Genomic DNA, 15,873 nt, shown 5'->3' on the forward strand with positions numbered 1-15,873 from the left:
GAATAAAGAAGTAGATAATTTAGCATTCTACTAGGTAATACTAACAAACAAAAATTAATAAAATACTCAAAATATTGTTATTGGTTCAGGAGAAGTGTTAGCTGAATTTTCACAACAATAAACAGTAATCCATTCTCCACAAACAATATTTATTTTATTTTCTAATAAACAAAGTAACCATGATTACATCCATTCCTAATAACTGTATTGTTAATATATTTAAATAAATTCCAACTTTCTCTGAAGTAAAGTAGTCAACAATTAAAACTCCAGTTCCTTTCAATGCTTTTTTGAATAAGTAAGGAAACTCTCAGATCCTCACAGGATGATGGGAAACACCTTTCCATCTTTAAACTTCTTTTGTTGCAAAGGTTACATGCTGGACAATTTTACACATGTTCAACATACATATACTGCATATCAAGAAAAAGTGTCAACATCCTACATCTAATGCTTTACAGCAGGAACATAAAGGTAGAAACCAACTGAAAATAGGAAAAAGTGATGCTGAAGAGACCCCTGGGACAGAAGGGGTTGTGGTGGGGTCAGGGAGGAAACCTGATGGTTATAAAAGGGGCTAGTGGCCAGTTGGGTCCCAGTTCCAGGACCCCTCCCCAATCTATCAAGGCTGTAAGATCCTGCTCCCTAAAACATGACCAGATTCCAACATATTTAATAAAGAATCTGACCACACATCCATGCTGAAAACCATCATCATAGGTCTATTGAATCCAGGATCCTTTCAGGCCTCCCACTTCAAGATTGAGCTGATCTAAATGTGTATAGAAATTTCAAGAACATATACCCAGTGTTTCCAGATCACAGAACCATCCCAATATTCTCATACACTGAGATTTCCTTTCCTGACACCACATACCCCAGTGTCCCTCTACTAGTGATTCCAGATTCTGAAGCCCCACCCCATTCCTCTAAAGTAGTGCTGAATCCTTATATCCATTCCAAATGCTGACAGATGCCAGGCCCCCTTTCCCTCAACTCAGGGATGTTCCAAATGCAAGCAGTCTGCGCCCTTAGTAAGATTTCTTGGCATAACATCCCAATATTAGAATATCTCCAACACATTGTGAGCAACACTATGGGAGATCCACTAGTTTACCACATTAAAATGCACGCCATTCTTAATGACAAGTCCAAAGTTGTATCCATTGGATCTGCCGCTCAACATGACCAGACAGCCTCACTTGAGCCGGAGCTAAAAGAAAAATGCTTGCTGGATTTGTGTATGAGTGATGAGCTACCATGTGATATATATGACAGGGTTCGTCCTCCCGGTTTACTACGTCCACGTATGCATGGGCTGCCCACGACGCACAAAAACGGTGTCCCTCTACACCCCACCTTATTTGTGACTGATTCTGTACAACATGAATAGGCCAAATGGTTGAGTGAATTGTTGCAACCAGTTTTGGCCAAACTTTCTACATACACATTTACGAAGGCCTTACAGGACTTGCAAATCAATAGCAATGCTATGTCTATGTGCTCATTTGACATTATTAGCCTATTCATCGATGTTCCACTGAAAGAAGCCATAGATATTTGTGCTGAAGGATTACATCATGGCGACCTAGACCCACCACCATTGCATGAATCAATATTCATTGAATTTATGAACTTGGCACCTCGTGCAAATAGCTAATGTTGCCATGATCCCCTCTAGGTCCAGCTCTCGCAAACATCTTTGTTGGGTTCCATGAGAAACGTATCTTCAATGGAATGACACCTAACCTCCCACCCCTCACATCTTTCCAATATATGGATGATACGTTTGCTGTATTTAAATCCACAGCGGCATGTAACAATTTCCTTACATGTGTTAATGGGCTCCATCTTGCACACAGATTCACCTATGAAATGGAGCAGTCAAATGAACTACCCTTCCTCGATGTACCAGTTGAGAAATCTGCCGGGGGATTCTCTACTGTAGTCTACCACAAGCTTACCATCACTGGTCAATATATGCATTGGGATTCTTACAGTTCCACACTCTATGATTGGTCTTATTGGCTACCCTGTAAATAGGGCCCGAGCCATTTCCTCACCATGCAAGCTGACTGCTGAAATAGGGCGCATCAAAGGCATCCTGCAGGATAATGGCTACCCTGATCAGATCATTTTGTGCTATATATCATGCAAACTCATGAACAGGCCCAAGGCCATCACTTTCGGCCCTGAAAAGTGCCCAGTCTACCTCAGATTACCCTGGAAGGGCAAGGTATCTCAAAAATTTGAGCAACAGGTGAAGCTAGCTGTTTCACGCTGTTACTATGCAGTCGCAACATCAGTGGTGTTCGCCACTAGCAGGATGCTGCCATCAAAAGATGTTCTGTCCATCACACAAATAAATAACATGATATATGAATTTCAATGCCACATGATGCTAGGTATGTAGGCCGTACGTTCCAAAGATTGGCGGAACATATCAAACAGCATGTCCCAGCTGCTGTTTGCAACAGGCAGGGTACAGACTGTACCCAACCAGCCCATGCTTGCAAAACTCAAAACAGTGTCCAACATTAGATACAACTCCGTGATTGAGGAGTATTTAGCAAATGTTGTCCAAAGTGCTAAGAATTATGCTGGCAACCAATTTAAGATTGTCTGTCGGGCTCACAATGTGGCGCATTTGCACGTACTGGAAACTACATATATATTAATATGCAGGGCCCTGTTCTTTGCAAATGGAGAGAACATGTACATTGCGCCTGTTTCAGCTAACTAAGTGACAGCCATTTGCTGACTCATTCCGCAGGGCAATGCCTTGACCAATCAGGGTTAAGCAGCCTGGTTTAAGTTGCAAACAATGCTTGGCAGTTAACTGTCAGTCACCATCAGTGGTGCATTCACCATGGCAACACCAGTTGCCAACCAATCAGTTCTCTTCACATGCAGTGTAAATTGTTGCTTTACCCCTTATATTGGTATTCTTGCGAGTGTCCTGATGAGTGCAAGACTAAAAGCTTAGATATGCCTCTTTTGGCAGCAATAACATTTTTACATAAATTTTCTTCAATGGTACGTATGATTTATGTAAGCACTTCCCATTGGAATTTTGATGTTAAAATGTGTACACTAATCTGCTATACTTAACTACCATGTTTCCAGAACTACCAGAACCTAATGGGAATTCCAATCTTAAATAACAATAGAGTCCTGCAATCATTCCATTATGCAAATTATAAATGCTTTCTGAAAATACTTTCATCCACAATTTTTTTCTCTTCAGTAACTGAAATAGGATTTTAAATAAAAATAAAAAATTTGTAAAGAAAGTAGAATTTTTGCAATTAGATTGTTACAATTAATCTCTGAGGTGTGCTTTGTGCTACTAAACACCTTCATTAAGGTTTCTAAATTAAGAGCTCAGCTTTTTCCAAAGGCTTGGACATAATATTGTTGCCCAGACATGAGAAATTGCTAGACAAGTGGTGACTGCATATCTTCAGATTGTGCAGTGTTTCCAGGATATATTCCTCACTCTAACTGGAAATTAATTTTTGAAATAAATCAAGTTGAATTTTGATGCAGACAGAAAACCTCTTATCAGACTATACTTGTATTAATCTCAAAATTATAAATATACCAGTCACTGACACATTGGAGGGATATTACAAAAAGGGAAGAGAAAAAAAAGACAACAGGTACACTGTCTTCCCTCATCCTAACTTGAATAAGGAGGAGGAGGACAGAAAGTTATCTGCAATGGCTGGACAAAGCATAAGTGAAAGGGGGTTGGGATGAGAAGGGAGCTACTGAAAATTGCAGGGCATATTTTCCCCAGAAACCCCACTGGAAACTTCAGCCTGCAGCCCTTGGTGTCACTTTTCTCTACTACCATGCCACTCACCTCCCAACCAAAAGGAACAAAGAAAAATCCAGGGAAAGAAGAGGATGAAGAGATAAACACAAAAATGTTGTGGAGAGAGAAGCAGAAGACAGGGAATCAAAAAAAGGTAACATTTAAAAAAACAGATCATAATCTCCAACCTACCATGCACAATGCCACAGAAGATTCAACAGGTGTTTGTGTGAGAGTGTGTGCAAGTGTGAAAGTGCAAGAAAGCAAGAACTCGGAGATGATTAGTTGGGAGTGGATTCAGCCTACAGAGTTGTCAATCAAAGTTACAACAGTGAATGTAATGCCTACTCTTCGATGTGGCAAGTCCCATGCATCTGCCTTCATTAAGCCCCTCACCAAGTAAGTACAATTGAACAAGGCCTATGCCCTCAGGTGTCAAAAGACAGCCACATTCTCACACCATCATTGGGCTCTTGAAATGTTATTAATACTACAAGTTACAATTGCCTAGTTGGGATCCAGGATGTTAAACTCATGTTGATAAATAATGTTCCATTATGCTTAAAGACTTAACCCCCCACCCCCCAATAAGTTGAAACTAATGCCACATAATCATTGCAAGTTTAAAAAAGAAAGAGGCAACAGAGGCAAATTCCAAATTGCTACAAGATAATACTTCTGTTTCATCAAGTGTGGTTCAGGTAATAAAGTTAATCCTTCAAAGTTTTATTTTATGAAGGCACGTGTAAATATAAAGATAGAATGTCTGCAGTTTACATGTCTGTAAAGGGAAGATCCTCAAACAGTTACTGGATTTCACTCGCTACGCCTGTCTTCAAATGCAGACAGCAGTTCGCTGATGCTCCAACTCACCTACGTCACCAGTATCCTATCCCAGGACCTTTGACTTAGACACTGGACTCCTTCATATCATCTCTTATCTATTACTAGTTTACTATCAAGTTTTTATGTATTAAAATTTTTAAGTAGTAAGGCTCTGGAACTTGAGCTTTCCCAGAGTTCATTTGTGCGTGTATTTTGGTTGCTGCTCTGGACCTGAGCCCAACACTATTTCTACTTTTGCTCTTACTCTTCACCCCTCCAAGACCCCTCTCTTACATAAGAACATAAGAAATAGGAGCAGGAGAAGGCTCTTATATCAAAAAGCCTCCTTTCATGCCTCCACTCAGGTGTTCTGCCCTCTCAATTCTCTGCCCTGACCCTTTGGTGCTCCTTGCCCTCCTTGATCTTGCCGTCCCCTCTTAGGCAAACCTATAGCTTCCCTTGTGCCTCACTCGGCATGCACCAAATGACTTTTGACTCTAACTCAATATGAGCAGCAACTCCAATTGCCCCATCACATTCTCTCATCGGGGCTAATCTTGTCAATCTCCTTCCTGTACAATTCAGCTCTCCCAATGTTGATCCTGCAGACTCTGTTCTCATCAGTCTCTCTCAAGAATGTCCGTTCACTTGTAAACAAGGCCCTTTCCATGCAAGGACGTATTGTAGATGATTGCATTAACATCATGGCTTTAACAGAAGCCTGGCCTAGGGGTAATGACATCTTTCTCCTAAATGAAGCTTCCTGCCTGGATATATATTCCACCACTTGCCCATCAAGACCATCATGGTGGTAGTGTAGCACTAAGCACCAAATCACATCTGGCCTGACCCCTTATTTTTCTGGCATTTTCCCCTCCTTTGAACATCTCATCTTGTTCCATCCCTCTCACTTCATTCAAAACCATGATTCTCTACCACCCTGCCAAGGACACTAGAAATTCTTTTCACTACTTTCCTCCCTCAGTGTTTGCACTGAATGTCACCTTATCCTTGGTGATTTCAATTTCCATCATAATTCTCCCTCCTCTGAGTTCACTGCCCTCTTATCCTCCTTAAATCTCTCCCTCCGTGTAAACTCCCCAACCCATATTTACACCAGCCCTTTGACATTTCCATCTCACGTGTTCTTGCTACCCTCCTCGTATAAATCACAGTTAAGGCCATTTCTGATCATTCTCCATGCACATCGCCCCTTCCACTCCCCAATGCTACTTCCTTCCTTCCATATCTGCCATTGGGAAAACAAACTATCCCCCAATCATCGACAACAAGGCTTCCCAAAGTGGGGACGGGATTGCAAGGTGATATTCTGAGATTGCAAGCTCTGCAGCAGCATTGGCTGCCTTGGAGCTGCAACTGAATGTAAGGCCCCTTTAAATCCTTTTTTTAATATATATATATGAAATGTGGGTGGGGCCTAAATGACTGATGCTTGAATCATGATTCAAAAGACTCTGTGAAAAGTTAGGTTTTTAAAAAATAGGATGAAGATTAAACACTCTACCCCCACCCCCACTCTCACTGGTCTTTCCCCCCACACCTCCCACCGAGGGGTCACAGCAATTTTCATGCCTCAAAATGGGGAAAAAGTTTGGGAAGCACTAATTTACAACTTAAACCACTCTACAACTGCACTTCCAAAATCCCAAATTGTCTAGCCTTTGGCCTTCTGTTCACCACAACATTTCTGCAGTTACTGATTTACTCAACCACACCCTCAGCTCTAGCTTTGATGCCCTGATTCCCAATAAAATCATTATTCTCTCATATCCCGGTTATTGTCTTTGATATAGCCCTCATCTCTGCTTCTTTAAGTCCAAGGGATCCAGACTTGGAAGGATATGGCGAACAACTGGTTTAGCCATCCATTGCCAGATCTCATACAAAGTACTATTGTACAAGGGTCGTGCTCATATCTGCCTAAACTGATCACTATTCAAGGATTATCCTGGAATGCAAAGATAATCCCAGTTTCTTTTCACTACTGCAAACAGTCTTCTTAAACCCCTCTCCCCTGTCTCCTCCAACAATAGGTGCAAGGAGCTCATGGAGTTCATTGTTACTCAGATCAATACCATTTGGTCAGTTGTCTCTGCCACGTCCCTCCCTTCCATTAGTTCACCAGGCTAAACTTCCTCTAAAGTTCCCACTACTCAACCCCTGAACCTGTTTCATTCTCGAATATCTCTTCCGTGTTGTCAGTGAGACCCACCTTCTGCTCCCTCAACCCTAATTCCACTAACCTGCTGACCACCCAACTTTCCCATCTGTTTCTGTGTTAGCCGATATTAATAGCTCTCTCTCCTCAGGTGTTGCTCCTCTCTTCTACTCCTATTTCTTATGATCTTACGATCTTATGATCTTTTTGGCCCCCTTCTATTTCTCATCTACACCCTGCCCCTCAGTGACATCGCACAAAAGCATAGCATTAATTTTCATATATACACTGAAAACACCCAGTTCTACCTAACCACTGCCTCAGTCAACTCTGCCATTGTTGCTAAATTATCAGACTGCTTTTATTTGACACTAAGTGCTACGTGAGCAAATATTTGCTCCAATTAAACATCGGGAAGATTTAAACCATTGTTTTTGGTCCCCCACTCCAATCTCCGTTCCCTAGCTTCTGACTCCATTTCTCATCCTGGCAACAGAGACTAATCCAGTCTGTTCACAATCTTGGTGTCATATTTGATCCTGAGGTGAGCTTTAATCTTTGTAACATTACCTGACTTTGCCCACCTCAGCTCATTTGCTACCAAAACCCTCAATCATGCTTTTTTTACCTCTAGATTTGACTATTCCAACGTATTCCTGGCATTCCCACATTGTACCTTCCATAAACGAGGTCATCTGAACTTCTGCTGCCTGTGTCTTAATTCGCACAAAATCTTATCACCCCTGTGATTTACATTGGCTTCTGGTCCAGCAAGGTGATGATTTTAAAATTTTCATTTTTGGTTTCAAATCCCTCCATGGTCTCACCCCTCCCTATCTCCATCATCTGCAACTCCACAACACTCAGAAATCTGAGCTCACCTAATTCTGAACTCTTGAGTATGCTTGGTTTTAATTGCTCCACCATTAGTGGCTATGCCTTCAGCTGCCTGGGCCCCAAGTTCTGGGATTCCCTCCTTTCACCTCTCTGCCTCTCTATTTCGCTTTCCTCCTTTAAGACACTCTTTAAAACCTTGTTGTTTGACCAAGCTTTTGCTCATTTGACCTAATACCTCCTTCTGTGACCCTGTCACATTTTGTGTTATAATGCTCCTGTGAAGCACCAAGGGCTGTTTTATGATGTTAAAGGAACTATTCAAATAGAAGTTTTTGTTGTTTGAAACACATTCAGGATTTCATTGTTAAGCATAACAGGGAAAAGAAAATTGTAACCAGCTGCAATCCTGGTTAATTACACTTTGGATCTTCAAAAGATCTAGGGATCTTAATCAAATATTGTGAAAAGAATGCAGCATGTGTGATGTATTTGTCGTAGGTCAATGCCACCTGTTTTTTGGCAAGCCACAAATGATAATCATAGTTTGGTAACCAGAGCCGGGACATTACATACTTAGTAGGTTACAGGCATCCCCCACTCCTTCCGACTCAGACTACACAATAAGTCCATCTCGTCCCATTTGAAAGGAAAACAGTAATTCGACCTTAAACTGGAATCTCCACTTGCTGTTAAAAATATCATCTGCAGAAGTATTACTTTTTCCACTTTGAAAATTGGTAACAATTATACAAATGCTATAGTTATTGTGCAATAGGCACAAACATTAGGTCCAACCAGTGTAATGGAGACTTAAAGTAGTCCATAAGAGCTATAAATATACTACTCATGCAATTCTCCATGGCTAACAACATTGTTTCATCTTAGTCTAAAAACACCACAAGCCAATAATGTCAAAGCAATATAAAACTACTCACACAAGGACATGCCACTCAGGATTAGCAGTTGCTTACAGTGTAAGAATTGACAGGAGGTAATGAATCCAAATTCAGAAGGAGGAAACAGCATTTGCCATACAGTGTGTAAAAGAAAATAAGATAGTGTATATGGATTTTCATAAGGTATTCATTAATGTATTTGACAAAAGACTCACTATAAAGATTCAGGTATATGGTATAAAGCCCACATAGAAAGTTGATTCACTGACAGAAAATTTAGGGATAATGGATTTTGTTCAGATTGGAGAGTAGTTGGAAGTGGTGGCCCATTTTTGTTCACAATATATCCAGAGGATTTGCAATTTGCCTAATGTGCACAACAATGAATTTGCTGATTACTTTAAAGATTGGCAAATAGTAAGGACTATAAACTACTTCAGAAGGAAATGGGAAAATTATTGGAATGGGCAGACAGGTGGCAGATGTAACTTAATACAGAGAATCAAAGAATCCTGCAGCGTAAAAGTAGGACATTTTGCCCATCGTACTTCTGCCAGTTCTTTCAAAGAACTGACCAATTAGTCTCAAGCCCGCATTCTTTTCCCAAAGCTCTGCAATTTTCTCCCCTTCAAATATTTATCCAGTTTCCTTCTTAAAGTTACAAGTGAATTTACTTACACCATTCTTTCAGGCAGTGCATTCCAGATCAAAGTAATAATTTTAAAAGTTCTCATCTTTGGCTAATTACCTTAAGTCTGAGTCCTTTGGTTACTGACCCTTCTGCCAGTGGCAACATTTTACCATAACATAAGAAATAGAAGCTGTCTAAGCCATATGGCCCCTCAAACCTACTCTGCCACTTGATGAGACCATGGCTGTCTTCAACCTCAGCTCCACTTTTCCATCCTATTCCCATATCCCTTAATTCCCTTAAAATCCAAAAATCTATCAATCTCAGCCTTGAATATATTCAACGACTAAGCATCCACAGCCCTACGGAGTAGAGAATTTAAAAGATTCACAGCCCTCTGAGTAAAGAAATTCCTCCTCATCCCAGGCCAAAATGGTTGCCCCCTTATCCGGAGACTATGCCTTCCAGTTCTGGACTCCAGCCAAGGGAACAGCCTCTCAGCGTTTACTTTGTAACAACCTCTCGGAATTTTATATGTTTCAATGGGATCACCTCTCATTCTTCCAAACGCCAGAGAGTATAGGCCCTTTTCTAATCAATTTCTTCTCATAGGACAACCCTCTCATCCCAGAAATCAATCTAGTAAAGTTTTGTTGCAACCTGGATAAAGAAAAATATCCTTCTTTAGGTCGGAGACTAAAGCTTTATGCAGTGCTCCTGGTGTGGTCTCACCAACGCCCTCTACAATTTTAGCAAGAATTTCTTACTCGCATACTCCATATTTACTCTATCAAAGATCTTCAGGATTTTGAACACCTCTAATAAATCTCCCCTTGACATTATCTGCTCTAAAGGTAACAAACCCAGCATTTCTATTCTCTCCATGAAGTTCCTTATCTCTGGCACCAGTCTAATAAATGTCCTCAACATTTTCAAAGATATTATCATCCTTCCTAAATTGTCTTCCCAGAATTGAACACAATAGTCCAGCCTGAGGCTTATAACTTCAAGGATCCTGTAAGATTTTTTTTTAAAGGCAGCTGTATGAAATTGTCCCACCACCTTCAAAAATTACTGCATGTAATCTCTCAGGACTCTGTTCCTGCGCCCTCTTTAAAATTGTGCCATTTAAAATTATATTGGCTCTCCTCATTCTTCTAAAATGCATCTCTTCACACTACTTTGCATTAGATTTCACCTGCCATGTGTTTGCCCATTTCACCAGTCTATGGCCTCCTGAAGTCTGTTACAATCTTCCTCATTTCTCAGTTTCATGTTATTTGCAAACTTTGACATTATGCCCTATATACCCAAGTCCAGGTCATTAATGTATATCAAAAAAAGCACTGGTCCTGATACCAAACTCTGAAGAACATCATGGCTCCCTCCAGTGTGAAAAATCAACTGTCACCACCACTCTATGCTGTACATACGTGTTTGCACGTGTGTGGTGATGCACTTTGGGAGAAAAACCAAGAAATGCATATACATTCAATAGCTATAGGCTGATGGTCATAGAAAAACAGATATTTAGGGATGCAGGTGAATAATTCCCTGAAAATGTGAATGCAGGGCTATAAAGCCACAAAAAAGCCAGCTACATTTGAAATATTGTACATTGAGAAGTACAAGATAAAAGAGGTTATGATAAATGTAAACAAGACAATGTTTAGGCCACAGTGAAAATATTGTATGCAATTTTGGGCCCACAATGATAGGAGCAATATTAAAGCCATAGAGAGCAAGTCAAAATGATCAGCAAGGACAAGAGAGAGAGAGATGAGAAGAAATTTCGCAGTTGTTGGAGCATGGAATGCTTTGATATGAGGCAGTTGACGCAGAAACCATTGTATATTTTAAGCGAAATGTGAAGGAAGATGCAGGATTATGGAAAAAAACATCTGGGCACTCAGAGCAATGATGTTATTGTGGATCTCCAATTCAATTGCAGAGTTTTAATTAATAAATTAAAGCTATTGATGTTACAAAACAGCATGAAACAGCTTGGAGTGCTGAGTGGGTGAGAAATGGAAATGCTGAATCAACGCAAGTCAGGTTGATAAAATTGCATTTTGTCATCAGATGTCACAGCCAACACATCAGATCAAAGCTCTGCAACAAGTCACGAATAGTGGTAATTAAACAACTAAGAGGAGGAAGAGGGGGATCTATGAGCATCCCTATCCATGATGATAGCAGAGCTCAGTGCATATGTAAAAAAAAGCCTGAAGCATTTGCAACCACCTTCAGCCAGAAGTGTTGAGTAGACGATCCTTCTCTCCCTCCCCAGGTCCCCAATGTCACAGGTTCCATTCTTTAGTCATGGTGATTCACTCCAAGTGACATAAAGAAATGGCTGAGTGTATTTTGAGAGTGCAAAGGATTTAGGCTTCAACAGCATCTAGGTTGTACTGCTGATGACACACTTTCAAGTACTAAGTGCTCCCCATCCTAAACTGCAATTCTGGCATCTACCCAACAATGTGGAATATTACCTAGTTATGTCCTGTCCAGAATAGGAAAATTTAACCCTACCAATTACTATTCTACTAGTCACAAACTTCCACAAGTGATCAAGTGGCATGTACTCACCAATAATCTGCTCACCAATGCTTAATGTGGGTTCCTGCAGGGCCACCTGGCTCCACTCATTAGTCTTGGTCCAAACTGGACAGGAGGTAAATTCCAGGGGTGAGGTGAGAGTGACTGCCCTTAACATCAAGGCAACATTCAACCAAGTGGATATCAAGGAACCATAATAAAGCAGAATTCAATAGCAATCATGAGAAAATGCACCAGAGGCTGGAGTTCTGCCTGGTTCAAAGGAATTTGGTTGTGGTTATTGCAGGCCAATAATCTCAGCCCAGGGATATGACTGCAGAAATCCCAAGTCCTTGCAGAACCATCTTCAGCTGCTCCATCATAAAGTTAGAGTTGGAGTTGTACGCAGACGATAGCACAGCGTTCCGTTTCATTTGCAATTCATCAGATAATTAAGTCATCTATTCACCTGAACACAGTAAAAACTGGACAATGTCCACATTTGGGCTGATAAGCAGCAAGTTAAACAAACACCAGGCATTGACCATTTCCAACAAGAGGGAGCCTAACCACTTCCCAATGAATTGACTAACAACAAGATGACCATCCCCAAGTTCCCCATCATTAATATCCTGTGGCGACCCCTGGCCAGAAATTCAACTAATATTCTCCACTCTCTTGGTAGAGTACAGCTATACCAACACTCAAGAAATGTGACACCATCCAGGACAAAGCAGGCTACTTGATCAACAGTTCATCCAACAGCATAAACATCCACGTCCTCCAGCACTGGTGTACTATGGCTGCAGTATTTACCATCTTCAAGATGCACTGTAGCCACTCGCCAAAGTTTCTTTGGCAGCCCTTCGAAAATTTCATATCTCCACCATCTAGGAAGAAAAGGGCAGCAGCTACATAGAAACACTGTCACCTCCAAATTCCCCTCCATGTCACACAACATCCTGACTCGGACACCGATCATCATTCTTTTTCATGGTCACTGGGTAAAATCCTGGAACTCCCTACTTAACAGCATTGTGGGAGCATCTTCATCTATGGACCGCAATGGTCCAAGAGGAAGGCCCAGCACCATCTCCTTAAAAGGCAGGTAGGGGTCAGCAACAAATGATGGTCTTGACTGCCATGGCCACAACTTAAGAATGAAAAATTAAAAGATCTTCCCCTCCTAATGTAAATTGGTCTCAAATTGTTTCAGACATCAGACTCAGCTCAAGGTGGGCATCAGGATACACAGAGTAAACTAGGCAATTTTGCCAAATCTATGTATTCTAGACATATGCTAATTTTGCTGAATCAATGTATGTTTCTGATGTTAATTTGGAACTGACAAGGGATTCAAACACCAATAATAATTATGATAATTCTTCTGCTCAGTCTAAAGTGTCACACCATTCCCTCAGCCATGGTAAATAAGCAACTACTTCTAGCAAGTGTCACTTTAGTCAATTGCCAGAAGGGAATGAGTGTCCAGCTCAAATTTCCCTTCAATTTTCCATTTTTTACCTCCGCTTAGTATTTTTTCCTTTCCCCTACTCGAGCCACTTTTGCACATAATGGAAATTCAACATGTAGAGGAAACAGATACAAATGCACATTTTATAAATCCACAACACAACACAGCCTCTTAGTCCACCAAAGATTGGTCACTGCTATTGAAAATAAACAAATACTCTTAAAAAATATACTATAATAGTTATTATAATATTGATTTAGTTGATTTGATTCACACACATCAGGAAACAAGGAATCTATCAAATTAAAACACACAAAGTTGTCATTAAAAATCTGTTGCAGACTTAACAGTGTGATAGAGAAAAAATACTTCCAACACTTGTCATTAACAGTAAATAGACCCAAGACACCTCAAATATTTACAGTCACTTGTTTCAGTTATCTTACCTCATCACCTTTCAGAACTTCTGTGCCATCAAAATCACGAGCCTGGTTTGTTTTCTGTGCCAGTTCTTTCTCCATACTTGACAACTCCTCTCTTCCTTCTTGCAACTCTTCAGCTTTAGCTTCTTTTTTTCGGGAAATGATAGATGCCTGGGTGAAGTTGTTGGTTATTGCAGATGAATAATTTTGTCATTTGCTTCAGTATGGAGAACAACTTTTATAAACGTTCTGTTCTTAGTTCAACCAATTCTTCATGGACATAATTTTAAGCTCATTAGTAACTATCATTTGAGACTGGACCTGGCCAGTCAGGTACTTGGAGCATGGATATGATGTTTCGCTGCTAACCTGACCTGCCCCTTAAAGACCATTGCTCAAGAACTTCCTGAATGAAAGTGGACCCAGTAAGCAAATCCAGGTAATTATAAACATGAGGTCATCACAAGTGAATTGTAACTGTTGGCATATTTCAGACTCAAATCAACAGCTGGCTTCCTCCTGCTTTTGAAATGGTCTGGATCTGAAACGGTGTGACACTTTGAAGTGTGATGTCTGAAGTGTGACATATATACCTAGAAATGAGACTTTTTTATGAAGGCTGCTCTCTTTAGAGGAGTGAAGAATAAGAGGAGATTTGATAGAGGTCTTCAAAATCACGACTGGTTTTGATAAAGCAAATAAGGAGAAGCTGTTTTCCTTGGCAAAAGGGTTGATAAACAGAGAACACAGATTAAAAGGTGATTGCCAAAAGAACCAGAGGTGACATGAGACTTTTTCTGCATACCATTCATGACTTGAAACACCTATCCCTCTAGCTTTCTCTGTTCTAACAGAGAAATAAATTTTCTGCTGCCCTATATATGTATATTTGTAATCTATTTAGTTTCTCCAGTCTCACACTATGACTGAAGTCCCTCATCCTTGATAGGGTGGTGGAAGCAGTTTCAATAGTAATATTCAAAAGAGAATTAGATAGGTACTTGAAGGGAAACCATTTATGGGATTATGGGAAAGAGGAGAGTGGAGTTAACTGAATAGTTCTACCAAAAGAAGCGCGATGGGCCAAATGGCTCCCTTCTGTGCTATACCATTCCATGAATATTGGGTTCTCTAAATATTGGGTTCCAAGATGAATTATGAATACTGTTACCCACACTTTGTATAAATAGATTACAAATATACATATAGAGCAGCAGAAAATTAATTTCTCAGAAAACAATTGGAGATAGGATAACCCTCAAGTGCAGATGGATTTTAATTATAATTTTCTTTGCAATATAATTCAACACTAAATTACAGATAAAATGCTTTCCTATCTGCTATGATGAACAACTAATACTAAACTTACTAGATTCAAACTTACAAAACTTCAGTATTTAGAAACAGAGGTAGGATAAATGATGGGAGAAGTTACTTGTTATTTGATATAGCTTTGACGTTTATGATTTAAATAAATTTAACTAGAAGGAAGCAAGCAACTAACATGAAATTTTGCAGAATATTTTACGTAGAGTGTAGTCTTAAACTACTGTTTTTATTTAATTTTCTCACCAATTGTCACTATCCTGCTTCACATGAGATAAACAGCAACATGAGCAAGATACTGAGAAGGTAGAAATGAGGAAGAAAATACTTTGATCAAACTTTATAAACATGACAACACATAGTGCAAAATCTTGAAATTTAATGTCAAGGGTTACTACTTAAAGTTGCCACATTTTCCTTAGAACTGTAGAAACCAGTCTGTTACTAATATAGATTGAATCCAGTAGCAATTTATTGGCCATTTGATAAATACAAATAAATGGACAAAGTGTTTGAAATTACACTTTGATTCAAAGAACCTGGGTTTGACTGTGGCCTAACAAGAGCAGTGTATCAAATTCCAGAAAGGGTGCAAAAACTCTCCTTCACTATCTCCCACACACATCCTCACCCCTACTCCTGCTCTCTAATCAAGTTGACTCAAAAACCAGCATAATTGAACCATTGGATTGATCAGGTGCTTCCAAATTTATGTTGTCAAGGGAAGGCAATGGCGTAGCGGTATGGATTAGTAATCCAGAGGCACAGGATAATGCCCTGGGACCCGGGTTCAAATCCCACCATGGCAGGTGGTGGAATTTGAGTTCAATAAAAATCTGGAATTAAAAGTCTAAGGGTGACCATGAAACCATTGTCAATTGTTGTAAAAACCCATCTGGTTCACTAATGTCCTTCAGGGAGG

The 15,873-nt window shown here is 40.1% G+C and overlaps 1 protein-coding gene across 4 annotated transcripts in view; it reads right to left on the reverse strand.

The window, feature by feature from the left end:
- Positions 1-15,873, reverse strand: part of ift81 (intraflagellar transport 81 homolog) — a 104,716-nt gene that overhangs the window by 47,138 nt on the left and 41,705 nt on the right. For all 4 annotated transcript variants that reach the window (XR_005944920.1, XM_041203436.1, XM_041203437.1 and 1 more), the window contains exon 11: positions 13,650-13,796. Coding sequence is in view for 3 of the 4 variants with exons in the window: in XM_041203436.1 (XP_041059370.1) it covers positions 13,650-13,796 (147 nt within the window). In the remaining variant the exon portion in view is untranslated. The remainder of the gene's footprint in view (positions 1-13,649; positions 13,797-15,873) is intronic.

Source organism: Carcharodon carcharias, chromosome 13 (genome assembly GCF_017639515.1).
Source record: "Carcharodon carcharias isolate sCarCar2 chromosome 13, sCarCar2.pri, whole genome shotgun sequence".
NCBI classification, from domain to species: domain Eukaryota; kingdom Metazoa; phylum Chordata; class Chondrichthyes; order Lamniformes; family Lamnidae; genus Carcharodon; species Carcharodon carcharias.